This window comes from Anopheles gambiae, chromosome 2 (genome assembly GCF_943734735.2).
Source record: "Anopheles gambiae chromosome 2, idAnoGambNW_F1_1, whole genome shotgun sequence".
NCBI classification, from domain to species: domain Eukaryota; kingdom Metazoa; phylum Arthropoda; class Insecta; order Diptera; family Culicidae; genus Anopheles; species Anopheles gambiae.
In genome coordinates this window covers 39,837,879-39,854,612 of record NC_064601.1, presented here as the reverse complement: position 1 = coordinate 39,854,612, position 16,734 = coordinate 39,837,879, and the positions used below count along the sequence as shown (strand labels likewise).

The following is a 16,734-nucleotide window of genomic DNA, read 5'->3' as shown; positions in this document are numbered from 1 at the left end:
GAAAAGTTATAAGAAAATAAACGAACGCTATTTGTACAAAGTACCACTAGCTACGTACGGTTTGCTTTATTGCCCTAGAGTGGAGCAGAACTGGGTGCACGATCACCGCGCGATCGCTATAAGAGTAAAATAAATAAAGACGAAAAGTGCCGCGCAAAAACGCGGACAAACAACCAGATGTTGGCAAGGCAAATCTTCAAGACTTCGTTCAAAAACGGGTGCGTTCGAGTACAAGGTTGCTACAAATAGGTAGCGTGATTTCAAAAGCACAGCTTTCAGTCTAATGTTTCAGTTGTTAGAATCGTTGAGTTTGGTGCTGGCGAAACTTTGGTCTCTTTGTTTTGGGGCTTAGAAGTACACGATCAGCTTGTCATCGATCGACATATCCTCCGTGCCGTTGTTCTGAAAATGAGCGTGAAACAAACCATGAGATACATCGAGATAATAAGTTAACTTAAAATAAATAAAGTACGTTTAGTTGTATGAGGTGAAAATGAGGTGAGATGATAACACCTCATGAAGATGAAGTGAAAATATGAGGTGTCCGACTTTAGGTGACCGCCACTGTATGTGTTTAAGGTCCATGCAATTCTCTATAAGCAATACATTTAGATTTGGTATCTTAAGGTATGCAAACTGCAGTACAAAGTTGCGTTTTTTACTTTTGGTTTAATTACTCAGATCAATTGATCAATAGGCTTCAAAAGATTATTAGACCACACAGTGGCGGATCAAGGGTATCGGGGGCCCTAGGCGGAAAGACGAGTTGAGGCCCTCTGTAAATGGTAAATGTTGTTGGGGGGGGGGGGGGGGGGGGGTTGGTAGCGGCACTTAATTTGCTGTTGGGAGATTACAGTAAACTTGAAATGCCGTCGGGGCCCGACGCAACTGCCCCAGCGCAACTGCCACGGCAAGTCCAGGAGTCGGCACGGCTGCCCACAACACAAACAATAATGATTCATATGTGAGACATCGAGCATAAGACTTCGTGAATATAATCAATGGATAAGACAACAAAACAGAATGTTAGAAGACCGCGTCAGAGCTATCGGTTATAACAAATTTATAACGATAGGCTTTACGCTATTAAGGAAGTGAAATTTTGTTCAAAGTTTAAGGCAAACAGTCAAGGAATTCTTAAAATCTAATTTTTGATTTAGAATTGGCTTGGCTTAGGTTATGTAATACGCAGCTGACCACACAAACTAGTCGATAGACCTTTAATAAGTGATATCAAATGAAGTATGAATCATTTTGGTCAATTTTGGCATGCTACGCGGTCATTTAGCTGTGAAATGAAGACTGTCCGACTTTCAGTGTACCCTACAAATTTCATACATTTTATAACATTTATGAATGATGTACAGAGATTTTAAAAGATATCGGTCTAATTTTTGCATGTGCATAGCTAAAGAGTGTCTTCAAAGACGTGTAAAGAAAGTTTTCCTATAAGTAGTGTAGAGTACTGTTCATGGTGCCGTAAAGTCAGATAAAAGTTGAAAATATGAGGTGTCCGCAGTGGCGGATTTAAGGTGTTGGGGGCCCTAAGCAGTGGAGGCCCCACGGTTGGTGTCGAGCGGGGGGGGGGGGGGGGGTGCATATTGCTGCATAAAATTTTGAATCAAACACACTTTAATGGTTTGCTGGCGGGGGGGGGGGGGGGTCCTCAGAATCCCTGTACTGGGTCCCTATAGTTTATGAGTCCCTTCATCCATGGGGCCCCTATCTAGCACAGAAGATCTCGCTGAGACTACTGTACACACTCTTCTATATGCTGGAATTACCATACACGGGGCCCCTACATTGACGGGGCCCCCCGCGGCCGCTCAGTCCGCGCACCGTTAAATCCGCCACTGGGTGTCCGACTTTAGGTGGCCACCACTGTATGGAAAAACAGGCCCGATATTTTGGAGTCTACTAATATCTGACTTTTAACCTTTTTTCAACTCTACGTTTATCGTCTGCTACTATGATTGCCGATTAATAAGCGCTAACATGATATTGCATACATTCAGGCTTATGTCAATGCTGAGTTGGGTGAATTTCTCCGCAAATGCCAAATATGAAATTCATTTCAACAAACTTTTAGAGTATATGGAGCTCATTTTCTAGTTCTGTCGCTGTAGATCTCTTGAGTCAAATCAAAATGATAATAATAGCCATTTTTACATACCTTCTCGTCGTACTTTTCCTGCCATTGCAGCAGTAGGTGGTTTAGATTCTGCCCGGCCAGTTCCTCCCGGTCGAGCGCTCGGGTGTTGTGTATTTGCGATCGTCTTGGGTTTTCTGTAACGAATCGTTCCTACTGCACTAAACTTCCCGATAAAACCACCTGCTCCTCCTCCTCCTCCTTCCTTACCTGCTCCCTCGTGCTCCAAAAAGTCCTGATTATCGCTTCCCAGCGTGGAGGAAGCGGCACAGTCCGCCGCGAGACGCCCGCCCGCATGCATGCCCGGCCGTTCCAGCATCCGCTGGTCGGGCCGTTGCAGCAGAAAGCGGCTAGAATCAACGCCATGCTTGAGCGGTGGTATCGCACCGTGGCCGCCCGCACCATGGCCCCCGATCTGGTCGGCCGACGAGACCTTTCGCTTGCGGCGCCGATAAACGCACCGCACCAAGCCACCGAGCAGCAGCACGCCCAGCACGCACGCCACGACAATGTTCACCACGAGCAGGTTGGAGGTGAGGGAAGCCGTCTCGGGCTTCAGCTTCACCACCACCGGTACGGTGGCCGACTTCTGGGGCGTGCCCGAGTCAGTGACGGTGGCGAGCAGCCGCATCGCTAGCGGCAGATCGGTACGGTTCGACACCAGCCACAGGTTGCCGTACGGGTCGACCCGGAACAGGTTGCTGTAGTTGCCCTTCAGCACGAACGACAGCTCGTCCGTCCGGTCGCCGTCGGCCGCCTCGATGCGACCGACCAGCATCGGCAGCTGCTGGGCGTGCAGCGGATTGTCGATCGCGAACGAGTAGAACGGCTTGCGGAACCGTGGCTCCCACATGTTGGCGGGCAGCACGTCCACCACGACCGTGGTGCTGGTGTTGCGTTCGCCCCCCGGCAAGCTCGATTCGATCGCAAACGTGTACTGCGAGGTGCGGCGATAGTTGAGCGACCTGGCAAGCATTAGCTCACCACCCGGACCGACACGAAACTGTTCCTGGGCGAGCGGCGATCCCACGATACGGAAGCGGACCGGTTCGTCGGCCCGGCCACCGCCACCCGGGACCAGCTGGGACACCTTCGTGCCGGGCGCAGCATCTTCCCGCACCGTTACGTAGAACGTGCCGCGAACGAATTCCGCCCCACCGACCGGTGGCTGCACGCTCATGGCGCTTGGTGACGTTTCACTGCCCTTCGGTGGCGCCAGTATGACGGTGGTCAGTGCGTAACGGTCCGGGTTGTCCACCTGCGTCGCCTTGACGACGATCGTGCGCGAGTGGTGGGCCTGGGCGGGCGGCAGGGCACGCCTCTGCCGTATCGTGCCTGTGGTTGGGTGTATCTCAAAGTTCAGCTCATCTTCCGAACCGTTCGAGGACACGATCGAGTAGCGTATGTCGGCCCGGATGCCCCGGTCCTGATCCTCGGCACGGATCGTTTCCGGTGTGATGCTGACGTCCCCGGGCCCGGCGAGCAGCTGGCCGTAGTAAACGTCGCGATCAAACTTGGGATTCTGGTCGTCCGAATCGAGCACACGGATCGTGACGTAGGTGTCGGAGTACTTGGGCGGTTTGCCCTGATCTTGGGCGCGTATTTTGACCGTAAAGTTTTGCACCGTTTCGTAGTCGATGTATTTCTTCAGCACCAGCGTACCTTCTAGCGGTGTTACGAAGGCGACAAAGTCGGAGTACGGCCCAGGGAGTGTCTGGTACTCCACGGTCGAGTATGGTCCCGGCTGGTCAAGATCGTGCGCTCTAATGCCTTGGAGAATTCTGCGAAAGGAAATGTTTGAGAAAGCGCTCACAGACAGCACAAGACAGCAGCAAAGCGTACCTCGTTCCAATCACGGTCACTTCCGAAAGATTTAGCTTGTACGGGGCACCGATCCACATCGGTGCATTATCGTTCACGTCCGTCACCCGTATGTTGACTGGTATGATAATACCCTGTTGTGGACGGACAAAAAGAAAAGGACAGCTATACAAAAAAGGAACCCAACCCTGCACATCACACCCGCTTACCGCTTCGTCGGAAAACTTGCGCTCACAAATCACGTTCACAAAGACGGCCGACGGTCCGATCAGACCCTCCTTGTCGAGCGGTTTCGCCACGATCAGATCCTTCGTACCGGGCGCAATGTACACGGGCGAGTCCTTTTCACGCAGCGTCAGCACAATGTCCTTGCCCGGGTCGCCCAGCACGCGCAGACTGCCGACCACCGCCCCAACCGTGATGTCCTCGTTCGCGAAAAAGTTTACGGCCGATCCGCCACCGTCCAGATAGCACCGATTGTCCAGCAGCTGAGCGTGGATCGTTCCTTGTTTTTCGGCGTGAATAAATTGTGTGTTATTAGGTTGGGTGAGTGCGTTTGTATAAATGATGAGTGGAATGATGTGCCATTGAATGATTTCTTTCCAATACGTGCTTTTGTCTTTATTTAAGCAAAACTGCTCTTGAGGTACTTACCAACCGTTAACATTAAACTACAAAACAATACTGATAGTGTACACTTTAGCACCATGTTTCTTCGATTGCGGAACTATCTGAAATCAATGGAAAGTGGTTGTTTGCATTGTATGTTGTGAGCATATTTACTATAAAATGGTTGCAATAGACAAAATGTGTGATATTCCGTTCAACAGGTGTAGATATATACACGCGAAAACAATATATAATACAAATTTTGATGTGGTGCTGTATATTTTGTGGTGTATTTAAAACAATATTGAAGTGTATTTCTATATTAGAGATTGCAAATAAAATGATAAATTCGCTATTTAACACTCTTAGTTTAACACCGTACACTGCAGCGAGGTTCGTCGCTTGTTTCGCATTTAAGTCACCCTGTTCATTCAACCATGAGTATCTTACGCTAAAGGGCAGGGAATGGCGTTTTAGTAAGGGAAATTGGTGCCTCCAACAACTATACAACACTGCCGTATGGATTCTATTCAATACAGTTAGGTTTATCTGCTATTTCCTTCTTCACTTTAGGCAAAACTTTAATCTTTTGAACGTCCTTCACCATTGCTGTTGTTCGAGAAGGGAGCGCGGAAATGCGTGTTTCTCATAACCTTCCCCACGCACTTTGCTCACTTTGCACGACATCAAAAAAAGCCCTCCAAACCTTATGCACCATCACTTAACCCAACCAAAAATTGAAACACAACATTACAAAACACACCAATGGACGGACTTTTTTTTGTCTGCATAATACGCAAAAATAAGGGTAGGCCTCTAATAACGCTCCCGCTACGCGCTGGATTGGTGTCTTTCCGCTTCGTTTATTTACAGTTTTACGTCTTGTGCAAACACGGCAACAGCAGCGACATGCGCCATCACCATCACCGCCAACCGAACTCATCTTGGCTTACCTTTTTTTTATTAGAAAATTGGAAACACTGCGTCTCGCTGCGTTGGCCATTCAATTCTACAGCGGTTCTTGATGCAAATCCAGCCCGTCTGGCGCACAGAACAGGCGCATAGCTGCACTAATTGAAATGTTTTGTTGATCGAAAGTGAGAGAAAAAAATATATTTATGCTGCGTGCGGTTCGGGAAGTAGCAGAGTGTGTGTGTGGGCTGGTTTGTGCTGCACTGAAGACGTTTTGTTTTAGAAAGTGTTTTTTCGTTAAGTGTGTCTTCCATTTAGCGCAAAACTTTTGCTGTGTGTTTTTTGTATGGTATTCCTTGTTGGCATTGTTTACTTCATGTTTTAGATTTTTAAAGTGTTTTAAGCATGTTTTTTTTTAAATGTATCTGTATTTTTCTACGACCCAAACCAGCACAGTATAAATAAAAACATATTAATTAAAAATAAAAATAACACCTTAACCATCGTGCAAGGTGTAATCGGGGCATTGTGCAAGGGCTCTTTGCGCTTAACGAAACTTAACGTCAAAACAACCCCTATTTCTTAACGAAAGGTACAGCAACATATCGATTTTACGTCAAACGCTGCGTCAATCTGCCCAAGGTGTACAGATGCTTCCCAAGGTGTAACTTTTTCTTTTGTCGTTTTGTGTAAATTTAAAAACTTTGCAATTTATGTAGCATCTTTCACAACAATTAGCACAATTATGTTATACAATTGAATTTATTTGATGTAATTAATATTCTAGATAAAAATTGAAAACTGGAGCAAACAAACATTATTTTGCATTGCTTACTCGTGATTGGATTAGCAAAAACAAAACACATAAACGATCGTACTCATCCCTCAGCATCCCCCCACTCCTGCAATCCCTATTCACCCCGGGAAACGCCCACTCGAACGGCTTTGTTGACGGAAGCGGTTGCTGTTGCATTTGCTGCTCTCCACCCGATCGTGTTTCGTGCAGTTTTCATCGGCAAATCCCGAAACGTGTCGAAACGTTGCGCGATCGCCCAAAAAGGGTGTGTTTGTGTGTGTGAAGTGCTATAGCTTTTTTATTTAATCGCACGCTCTAAAGGTTGCTGTAGTGTTTCCGATGAATAAACCAATTTCCACCGCCTAATCTACCCGAAAAGCGTAATGTTTAATTCAGGTTGGAATTAGAAAAAAACAACACACACACAAACGCTAGTCCCGCGTGTGTAAAGGAAAGCGAGAAACGCACGCCGCTCAAACGGTGCTGCCTGCCACCTCTTCTAATCTTCGGATTGCCGAAACCTACTTATGCCGTTCAAGTGACGTGTTTTTCTTCGCGCGTTGCTTTTGTGTCGTCTTTCTTGCCCGGGCCCTTCTGGTTTTCGGGCGGTTTGCCCTCGAAAAGCATTTATTTTCCATTTCCCCAGTCGCCCAGTCCCAAACGGTGGCTGAGGGTTCGTCGCTTTAGTGGTCATAGAAATCGTTCGTTCGCTCGCTCGCTCGTTTGCTTCGTTCCGTTAGGCTCTAACTTTCACCATTACATAAAACGGTGCCCGACCCGGTCGTCACAGGTTAGGCTCGTGTCGGGTGCGTACATGCAGTCCCACAGCGGGATAGACGGACGGGGCCCGGACCACAACAACAAAACCAGCCCCACCGGTAGGGAGCGCACGAAACGCACCCTCTCCCCATACAGCAAGCGGGCGCATCAGCCAAGATCGATCGTGTGGTTGTATGGGTGTGTGTGTGTGTGTTCAGTGTAGTGTTGTTGGCTGTGTGCATACGCAGAGATCGCGTCCGCGTGTCCGCCAGCAACAGCGCGCACCGAATCTTAGATCATCGTCAGTCCGTGTTTGGTCGCCGCTCAGTAGCACGCGTGTGTGCAGCAGCAGCAGCAAAAGCAGTTTTTGTGCAGAGCGCTAGAAAATATATAGTTTACATTAATTTCCATCTCAGTGCTTTAGGTGGTTTGGTCGGGCAAAACACTCGGCGCTTCGGTGTAGTTAAAGTATATTTTGGAGTGTATAATACCAAATATTATCAACCCCCGTGTGCACGATGGCTAGCGAGGTGCAAAACTTTTACAAAAACAAGTACATCTTCCTAACTGGCGGTACGGGCTTTCTCGGTGTTGCAATCATCGAGAAGATCCTGCGCTCTGCACCAGAGGTAAGTAACGATCAGTCTTACAACGTACACAGAAAAAAGGGATTTCTTATTAAGAGCTCAACGTGTACGCGATCCTCCTTCTCCTCCCCCCCATCGAAAAGATCGTTGATCAGCGTATCAATGCATATTGAGAGCGTGCGTTGGCAATTGAATAATCTCGCGTTGCGCGATCATCATCACATCAGATTGGGCGCCCCGAAGACGCTCACGTAACACACACTTGGTTTGCTGAAGAGAGTTCGGGTGTGGATGTAACTAAATTTGCTTCCTTTTTTTTGTAATGATAATTTGTATCAACAAGTCAAGTTTTTGTCTGCTGTACGATCGCTTACGTCGTAGCAAACTGCAGTGAGGACGATCACAGCGCAAACCGCAAACCAATTCCAATACATGTAAAATATTCAAACGCCACCGTCGGTGGTGAATCTAATCTCTTCAACGGCGACCAAAGAGCGACCACTTCCTCCTCGCGCGGTCGCTCGCTTGCGCTATCTACGTCATCAGGCAAGACCAGCCATCCATTCGCTCTAATGAATAATGCCATGACACGGCGGATCTTATGCGTCAATGAGGGTGAAGTTTCCGACCGACGTAATACCCCCCGAAAAGGGGTTTAGATGAGGGGGGGGGGATGATGGTGTCTGCTTTACGCTTCGGACATTTGTTTGCTGTTTGCACGCCGTTTTCTTGCCACCACGAGGAGCGATTTCTTTTAGCCCGTTGTGTTTATTCTTCGCGGCTAATGCGGCAGAGAAGGTTGTAATGTTGGCGTACTTTGTGCCGTCCATTCCATCATCATCTTGCTTCCCGTACTGACCTTGAATTATTGCCGGTATGAAACGTTGGGGAGTGGAGGAGAGACCATCTATGATCACCCTCCATCTCGAAGCCATTGCATTACGCAGTGCATTACTTTTTGCCTATGATTTTATCGCTTCACTTGAGCCGGAATCGCGCGAGTACGCATTTAGCGCATCATAATAATTTCATGGTAGCTGTGTGCTGCACAGCACCAGTGTCCGGTTGTTTGTGTTTTGTGTGTGCTCTTCTTTGCCTTCCATTCCAGTGCGGAGGGTGGGTGTTTCTGTGGTAGTTTATTTTTCTTTCCCAAGCTCAATTAAACCCTTCTCTCACTTCGGCCACACGCTTTGCTCAAGGAAAGTTACTTTCAAATATGTTGAGCTCTTGTAAGGCTGTGGCCTTACGGCGGGTGTTTTGGTTGTTGATAATGTACCGTTTTTACAGTCCGCTGATTTTAACGCCGAGCGGGCTATTAAAACCAATATAATAATGCAATGATCGATTTATCTCGGCGTATAAAACGTAACACTCTTACCGATTGTGGTTTATTGTGGTTTATTGTGGTTAATTTATTTTCCCCTATCCCCTTAAAGGTTGCTGGCATCTATCTGTTGATGCGCCCGAAAAAGGGCAAAGTGATCGAGGAGCGACTGAAGGAACTTACAAAGAACCCGGTAAGATTATAAGGCTCAAAATGTCTTTCCCTCATAAGCTAATTTCTCACTTTTTATCGCGAAAATAATAAAACGAAAAAAGGTTTTCGAGCAACTGCTCCAAACGCAGTCGGACGACATCTTCAAGAAGCTGATACCGGTGTCGGGCGATGTGGGGGAAAACTTTCTCGGCCTGTCGCCGGCCGACCAGGCCACGGTCGTGGAAAACACCAACGTCGTCATCCACTCGGCCGCCACGCTCGACTTTCAGGCAACGCTGCGGCCAACGGTCAACATCAATCTGCTCGGCACCAAGCGCGTGCTGGAGCTGTGCACGCGTATGCGCAATCTGAAGGTATGCGCGCGGCACGATGGATGGTGGAGGGAGAAGAAACGCTCGTCTAACGCAAGCGCAATTTTTGTCTTGTCTTGTGCCCTCCTTTTTCCCCCAGAGTATGGTGCACATATCGAGCGCGTACGTTAACTCGTACCTAACGGAAGCGGAAGAGAAGCTGTACCCCTGCACGGAAACCGCCCAGAAGGTGGTCGATCTGGTGGACACGCTGAGCGATGCGGCGCTCGACGATCTGCTGCCCAAGTAAGTGATATTGAGTTGAAGGAAACCACGCAAACACACACACAGGGACCCTCATTACTTACCTTTTATTTCTCTCTCTCTCTCGCTTCTTTAGACTGCTGAAAGATCACCCGAACGCTTACACGTTTACCAAGCAGCTGGCGGAGCATGAGGTTAACAAACACGCGGCCCAGTTCCCGTGCGCCATTATTCGGCCGAGCATGAGTAAGTCGTTTGTTCGAATTTTGCAGACAAGAGTAGCTTAAAATGGGGTTTGCTTTCCAGTTACCGGTGCCTGGAAGGAGCCTACCCCCGGCTGGACAATCTCCAAGAACGGGCCGCAAGGTTTCCTCATGGGTGCGTCCAAGGGCGTCATCCGCCGTCTGCCCGTCGGCGTGGATCTCGTCTACGACTACATCCCGGTCGATGCCGTCGTCAACCAGACGCTCGTACTTGGTTGGTACATGGGCACAAACAGGTGAGTGGCTCTTCGGAGAGCGTTCGCTAACAGTTCCTGGGCAAGCTAACAATGGACTCCGTGTTTATCTTAATCTTCCGCCCCACAGCTTCCGCGAGGTGAAAGTGTTCCACTGTACCTCCAGCACATCGAACCCGTTCAAGTGGAACTCGGTCGTTGATCATGTGAACGATCATCTGCACAAGTACCCGCTGAAATCGGCCATCTGGTAGGTGCCGGACACTGTCCCGTGCTATTCGAACACACCCACGAGACCCCAAATGATTTGAGAATTTCTACGACTCTCTGCCTGCAGGTACCCACGGTTGAAGTTCGTCTCGAGCCTATGGGTGTACAAGCTGGCCTCGATCTTTGTGCACATATTGCCCGCACTGGTGCTGGACCTGCTGCTGCGGGTGACCGGCGGTCGGCCCATGCTGATGCGCCTCCACTCGAACGTGTGGGAATCGCTGAACCGGCTGGAGAAGTTCATCTTCACCGAGTGGAAGTATCACAACCCGGCCACCCAGCAGCTGGCCCAGTCGCTGCCGGAGAAGGATAAGCAGCTGTTTAACTTCAACGTTGCCCAGCTGCAATGGCCGGAGTATTTCGTGCAGCTGACGCAGGGCGTTCGGCGCTACCTCAACAACGAGCATCCCAAGTCGCTCGATGCCGCCCGCCGAAAGGACAAAGTGTAAGGATTTGCTGTGACGGACGACTTCGCCGCCATTCGGTTCCGTTGTTCACCTTCGCTTTCTTCTCTTTTCTATAGCCTGTTCGTGGTAGATTTGGTGTTCCAGGTGCTGATCTTCGCCCTGCTAGGATGGCTGCTCGCCACCGTGTTCGGCTCCTCCAGCAGCTTGTTCTGGGTGTATGCCATCGGTAGCTATTTACTCTTCAGTCTGCTCTAAGACTGCATTCGAGGCAGCTCTGCAGTGCATTTGACCGATCGTCGGTCAAAGGGGGGGGGGGGGGGGGGTTGAAACAGCCGTATTAAATTGCATTTCACTATTACATTGCCCGTTGCCGAGCACAATCGTTCCACTTTTACTCTGTCTCTTGCCACACACACACACCCTCATACCTCATACTCACTTGTCAGATAGCGTACTTGTGTGTAGGAGTGCCGGAAAACAAAGACTCCACATCATCCCGCAGCTTCCCGATCGCGGAAACGGGAGGATTTTCCTTTGGCTAATATTTCTTCTAATGTGTAAGCTACTAGGGAGAAGCGTACATTTCTAATTCTTGTTTTGTTTTGTGGTTTAGGTTGTCGGAATAAATGGTAACTAAATGATACCGATAATAAAAAAAAGGAATTAAAAAAAACACAAAATGCAACACTTTCTTTTTTTTTCTTTGTCGCTTTTCTTTAAAGAAAACATGAACACGTACAAAAGATTATATTTACAGTAAAAAAAAGAATGATTCACAAAAAAACAAGATCGCCCGAAAACACAAAACACGTCCGCGATCGCGTTTTTTCCTCCTCTCTTTTACCACAAAGAGAATAAACCAAAAACGACAAAAAAAAAAACTTACGATTTACCCACACGCACACACACATGCCAACAAAAACCCAATCTGTTCCATTAATTAGCTGTTCCGTTCAGCAGCGGTGATGTATAGCGACTTTTCTCAGCCGTAAGCCGTAATCAATGTTCATGAAACCTACAGCTGGTCCCGCGAGTGATTGATTGTTGGTGTTCCGCGGTTCTTCCTTGTTTTTCTCTCCATCACATAGTAAGAGAAGACACTGTTCAATTTTAAATTAAATTTTCAATTTTCAGATTCCTCACTGTATTACTTGCTCCAAGATTTTGCACATGGATTACTATCGCTGCGCGATCAAAACTAATTCGTGAGCAGCTGCCCTGGGCTCACACACAACAATATGGGAGGCGGCTGACTGCTTCCTCAAGAGTATTGTTTAACAATCCGTACAATTTCCATGCAGCTCTAGTCTATAGTCGGGGTCCCTCGCCGTGGTGCGCATTAAGTGGATGGAGGGGAGGGGGGGGGGGGGGAGTGGAGAGGTTGTAGGAAGTCGTGAACGTTACACAGCTTATGCCACGTAGCTGTATTCATCGCCGGAGTTGGGCGTTCGTTCGATGTACTGCTTGTCGATGAGCGACTCGATGCACTTCTTGATCATGGACACGTTTGGTGCGAAACTTACTTTCGATTGGGAAAGAATCTAGAGGACAAAGTGGAGCAAATGGTACATTTTGTTATCCCAATCCGATGCCGCTTACTCAATCGTGTCGGTAGCAGGCGTAGTTACTGACCTCCTGAATCAGGGTGTTGTGCCGCAGCACCTTTCGAGACTTCATGATGCGTACGATCGCTGCCTGTAGATACATCTTTCGGTCCTCATCGACGGCATTCATCGTGTGCTCCACCTGTTTGCGGACAAGAATCGTGATGAGACAAGAAAAACAACCAGTGATCCAACCATCTTCACTTACCTCCTGCGGCGTTTCCTTCTGCAGATTGGTGGTGATTTTGAATTTAGTACGCTTGTTGCTATAATTTACGTTAATGCTAACCTCCGTATCGTCATTCATTTTCTGCGAGTAAAGCGAGCAAAACAAAACAATTGGTTAGGGGTTGCAAGTTGAGCGCGGGCTCACTGCTGCCATCCACAACACTTCTATTACCTCTTCGTTGAGCAGCAAAATTTTCGCCTCCACCAGGCTCTGCAGGTGCCGTTGGAATATTTCCTGCTGCAGCTGCAGCGACGTCTGCAGCTCCTTGCACGTGTACTTGTCCGTGTTTTCGAACATCAGCAGTATCGCCATCTGGTACGTCTGCATCGTGACGATGTAGTTGCGCTTTTCGAACGACAGCTTCATCTCGCCGTGGCACAGATGGTGCAGCCAGGTTAGCTTGCGCCCGCTAAAGTTGATATGGTAAAACTCCTCGAACAGGCGGATGGACTTTTCAAACTCCTGCGGTATGGCGAAGGAGGCGACCACCTGCGTTGGTCCCAGTGGCCATGCACCAGCCTGCAGCACCTTGACGGAAAAGTTTATACCTTTGCGGGCAAGATGGGACAGGTTAGTTGTTGCGTTAGTTCGTGGACAGAGAATGACACAGCTTCTTACCAGTCTCGTGTTTGTTATCGTTCAAATATTTGCTAAATTTTGCATTCAAATCCGTCGACACCGAAATGTCGGTGAACATGCGGTGCAGCTTGTTGGTGAACTCGTAACCACACGCCTGCTTCAGCTTGTTAATCATCAATTCTTCCGCATCCATGCTTTGCGACTGCTCGTGAATTAATCTGTAAAATAGGAACAAAAGTCATGTACCTTATATCTTGTTCAACGGTTTCCCTCTCTCTCTCTATCTCTTTCTCTCTTACCGCTTTGCTAGCATACGGCTGTAGAATTTCTGATACACGTCTTTATCCTCGATGTACTTGAAGATGATGATGCTGCGCGTCAGCTTTTGATCGATTTCGCCTTCAGTCGTTTTCGATTTCTTCAGCAAGCTATCACAGTATTTGGCGACCAGCTCGGCGCTACGGCATACCTGATTATTGCTGTGCTTCTCGTTGATGATACGCGCACAAGCCTTATCGAGCGCACCGAGAAACAGCGGGTCCGACTTGAACGTCGTGTGGATCAGCTCTTCGTACTTTCGATGCACGTCCAGCATGTTTTCCACAAATTGTATGTGTACCTTTGCGAACAGCAGGAGGTGGAATTGGTTATGGCATCCGACGGATTAAAACGGCTACCGCATGCGCTACTTACCGAGTCACCTTTCATGCACGAAATCGTCTTCTTGCCCTGCTCCTTGATGTGCTCCAGGAACACCTCGATCAGTCGCTTCAAACCGTCCGTAACGGGTTTGAGCAGGATGTACAGATTGCGCAGATCAGTGCTCTTCTCAGTCGCTACCATCTCCTTGCACTCGGAGTACAGGAAGTTCATGTGCTTGGTCACCATTTCCTCCTCGCACACCTTGCGCAACTTCGGCAGGGAACTGGCCAAACAAAACCAAAATGGTTAATGAAATGGTTTAGCTTTTTTTTACTTGAATGTTATGACGTACCTTTCATGTAGATAAATTTTAGCCAGCTTCTCTTCTTCCTCAAACTTTTTGATTATTCTTTCCATATATTGACTTACGCTGCACACCTGAAAAAACCCGAAAAGTATTGTTTTACATGTGGTGCCAACATTTCCCCTTTCTTTAGTTGACCCTCTAACCATCAGCTCACCTGCAACAGTTCACTAGCGACGATGCGGAAGTTCTGGCCACTTTCCTCCAGCATGCGCGTCTCGAACAGCTCCTGGTACAGCTTGAGCGATCCCTTGCGTCGGTCCTCCTGCACCGCCACGAAGCTCTGTATCACGCCCCGAATAACCTCCGTGCTCTTGTTGTGCTGTCCGCTGGAATTGTTCACCCGTTCCGCGTTGATACCGCTCAGTATCTGGTCGACCAGCTCGTTGCCCAGCCGCTGTATCATGTACTGGTTCCAGATCTCGAGCGTCAGCTCACCGATCTCCATCTTTTCCTGATTATCACCATGGTTGCTGCAACCGTACACGGCTTCCGCTTCGTTCAGCTTTTGCTTTTTAATGTGCTGTTGATTGAGATACCTGCAAAAGTCGAGCGGAACCGCGACACATTAATACATGAACGAGCTAGTAAAGCGTACCGTGCTGGTTATCTTACAGATAGAGATGATTTAAGTACTGCGAACCACTGCTGTACTCCATCCACACGTCGTAGTACCGTTCCAGCAGCAGATATGGCGATGCAGACGACGACCCAGTGCCGGCCGATTGCTCGTTGGAAGCATTTTGACTGTCCCCGATCAGCACTCGCTCCTCCAGCAACGTTTGCACGTGATTCTCTAGGAACGTTTTCGTCTCCAAATACAACCGATCAGCCAACGGTTCCGGATGGGCCACACATATCTCGTACACATCGCTGAAGAAAGAAACCAACGGGAGAGACAACACCGCTTTAGTATGAATAGTGACAACCGCAACAAGCACCCTAGACACGGCACACAAAGACGTTCGGCGAACGTTTTTGTCGTCGCAGTTGCCGGTCCACGGTACAGTCGGCCGTGGCCTAGTTTTTGTTGTTGCAGCTACGCGGGGAGGGATAAGCACATTCTCTTTGCAGAACAGCGTGGCTTGCTTACACAAATCGATTGTTCCAAACGTCGCGCTTGATGTCTTGCAGGGTGATCACCTGCTGTACCGTTTCGCGCAGCTCCTTCCAGACCTCGTCGAACGCTATTCTGCGCGGCTTGAGCGACATCTCTGTAGAGCTGAGTGGCGGCAATGGCAAGCATGAAACAGAAAAGAGAACTAAATCGTGTATTCTATTTAAAGCACGCACCAGCGACCACCGCCCACCCAAACCCATTCGCTACCACCGCTGCTAGCCCACTGCCCATGAGTAAGCGAATTTTTCGATCGGCCAAACATAAACATCACTTTTCATCGCTGCCCTCAGTCGATGGGTGAAAATTGTTGCCGAAGAAAACGGGGCCGTGCTTTTCACCACGCACGAACTGGTAGGCAGCGAACAATATCGGCAAAACGGACTGCCCCCGGCTCAGGGTTTAGGTTGGGAGGGAGCGAATTTCAGCGGATCGGGGGAGAAAACGCTGCAACCACTTACTTCTTCGAGACTTTCGACGAAATTCAGCTATCTGCACCGTCGCTCCTTGCGTAGAATTCTCATAACACAATAGCTGTCAGTGATGCCAGGTTGATTTTCAGTTGTCATTTCGTGTGACAGCTTGCACTGACAGCGGACAGCGCAATTGACGCAAGCGCAGCTGCTGTTCGCGTCGCACACTGTGCCCTGTGTTGCTGCTGTGGGAATTTTTGAAAACGTTTTTGAATTCGTAGTGAATTCGTTTTTTTTTATATATAGATCATGGGAAAACACGCATTTGGATAAAAATGCTCCCTACAGTTTTATAATTTGTATAGTTCAACTACGATTTGCTCAGATCCATATTAAGAAAAGGTTTAACACTTTTTCTTAATAAACACTAAACCGATCGTTGCAATTGATTTTTGCGTAATTCTTTCCCATCCACCACTTGTTGATTGTTGTTTGTAAGAAACATTATTCGATTGCATCCTGGTACATTAGCCATAAAACATCTGCATGAAATATATCTTATCGATTCAACCGCATTTTTTTATGAACCATCTATGCAAATGAATCAATACGAATCGCTATAAGCTCCCAACCGTTCGGTTGCCCTTTTCAACTGCCATTTAACTCAAAAAACAATTTTCCAACGAACGAAACCTGAAACTTTTCTTCCCCCGCAAGCGCAACAATGCACACGCCCGCAACACAGAAACCAAAAAACCGGAAATCAATTAGATTGTACCACCAATCACATGCTCCACTGCAAGGACATTCCTACGCGTACACTCCACCACCCACGGCCATACCCTTCCGTCAAGTCGGGCGGCACCATCAACATGGCCAATGGTGCACCAACTCCACCAATTAATGCGTTAACCGCAAAATAAGTGTAAACTAGTCTCATCAACACTGACCATACGCATGGATGCTC

At 48.3% G+C, this 16,734-nt stretch overlaps 3 protein-coding genes across 3 annotated transcripts; 1 reads left to right on the top strand and 2 right to left on the bottom strand.

The window, feature by feature from the left end:
• Positions 1-30: 30 nt before the first annotated feature.
• Positions 31-5,765, bottom strand: LOC1274271 (protocadherin Fat 2). The gene is made up of 7 exons (XM_061646024.1): positions 5,533-5,765; positions 4,625-4,701; positions 4,180-4,475; positions 3,992-4,104; positions 2,360-3,930; positions 2,174-2,286; positions 31-402 (listed from the first exon to the last, which is right to left on the bottom strand). Exons 2-7 carry the CDS (start codon positions 4,677-4,679, stop codon positions 349-351), a joined length of 2,202 nt encoding a protein of 733 aa, XP_061502008.1. The 5' UTR covers positions 4,680-4,701; positions 5,533-5,765; the 3' UTR covers positions 31-348.
• Positions 5,766-7,045: 1,280 nt separating this feature from the next.
• Positions 7,046-11,499, top strand: LOC1274270 (putative fatty acyl-CoA reductase CG8306). Its single transcript, XM_313366.6, has 9 exons — positions 7,046-7,675; positions 9,070-9,150; positions 9,233-9,484; positions 9,582-9,727; positions 9,822-9,931; positions 9,992-10,184; positions 10,273-10,392; positions 10,480-10,857; positions 10,936-11,499. The coding sequence occupies exons 1-9, from the start codon at positions 7,565-7,567 to the stop codon at positions 11,072-11,074; spliced, it is 1,530 nt and encodes a 509-aa protein (XP_313366.6). The 5' UTR covers positions 7,046-7,564; the 3' UTR covers positions 11,075-11,499.
• Positions 11,500-11,507: 8 nt separating this feature from the next.
• LOC1274269 (cullin-2) lies at positions 11,508-15,933 on the bottom strand. The gene is made up of 12 exons (XM_313365.6): positions 15,816-15,933; positions 15,331-15,459; positions 14,853-15,110; positions 14,395-14,776; positions 14,226-14,311; positions 13,925-14,156; positions 13,531-13,850; positions 13,271-13,449; positions 12,824-13,200; positions 12,632-12,733; positions 12,452-12,565; positions 11,508-12,360 (listed from the first exon to the last, which is right to left on the bottom strand). The coding sequence occupies exons 2-12, from the start codon at positions 15,447-15,449 to the stop codon at positions 12,229-12,231; spliced, it is 2,301 nt and encodes a 766-aa protein (XP_313365.5). The 5' UTR covers positions 15,450-15,459; positions 15,816-15,933; the 3' UTR covers positions 11,508-12,228.
• Positions 15,934-16,734: the final 801 nt, after the last annotated feature.

What these genes read in the sequence shown, in the direction of transcription:
- LOC1274270 (XM_313366.6), top strand. Translation starts at nt 7,565, where the DNA reads ATGGCTAGCGAGGTGCAAAACTTTTACAAAAACAAGTACATCTTCCTA. An exon ending in CTCGACGATCTGCTGCCCAA is followed by an intron (nt 9,728 to 9,821) that starts GTAAGTGATATT and finishes TCGCTTCTTTAG; the next exon opens with ACTGCTGAAAGATCACCCGA. An exon ending in TGGTACATGGGCACAAACAG is followed by an intron (nt 10,185 to 10,272) that starts GTGAGTGGCTCT and finishes TCCGCCCCACAG; the next exon opens with CTTCCGCGAGGTGAAAGTGT.
- LOC1274271 (XM_061646024.1), bottom strand. Translation starts at nt 4,679, where the DNA reads ATGGTGCTAAAGTGTACACTATCAGTATTGTTTTGTAGTTTAATGTTA. An exon ending in TAGTTTAATGTTAACGGTTG is followed by an intron (nt 4,476 to 4,624) that starts GTAAGTACCTCA and finishes CCGAAAAACAAG; the next exon opens with GAACGATCCACGCTCAGCTG. An exon ending in GCAAGTTTTCCGACGAAGCG is followed by an intron (nt 4,105 to 4,179) that starts GTAAGCGGGTGT and finishes CGTCCACAACAG; the next exon opens with GGTATTATCATACCAGTCAA.
- LOC1274269 (XM_313365.6), bottom strand. Translation starts at nt 15,449, where the DNA reads ATGTCGCTCAAGCCGCGCAGAATAGCGTTCGACGAGGTCTGGAAGGAG. An exon ending in CGTGCATGAAAGGTGACTCG is followed by an intron (nt 13,851 to 13,924) that starts GTAAGTAGCGCA and finishes CTGTTCGCAAAG; the next exon opens with GTACACATACAATTTGTGGA. An exon ending in CGATAACAAACACGAGACTG is followed by an intron (nt 13,201 to 13,270) that starts GTAAGAAGCTGT and finishes TTGCCCGCAAAG; the next exon opens with GTATAAACTTTTCCGTCAAG.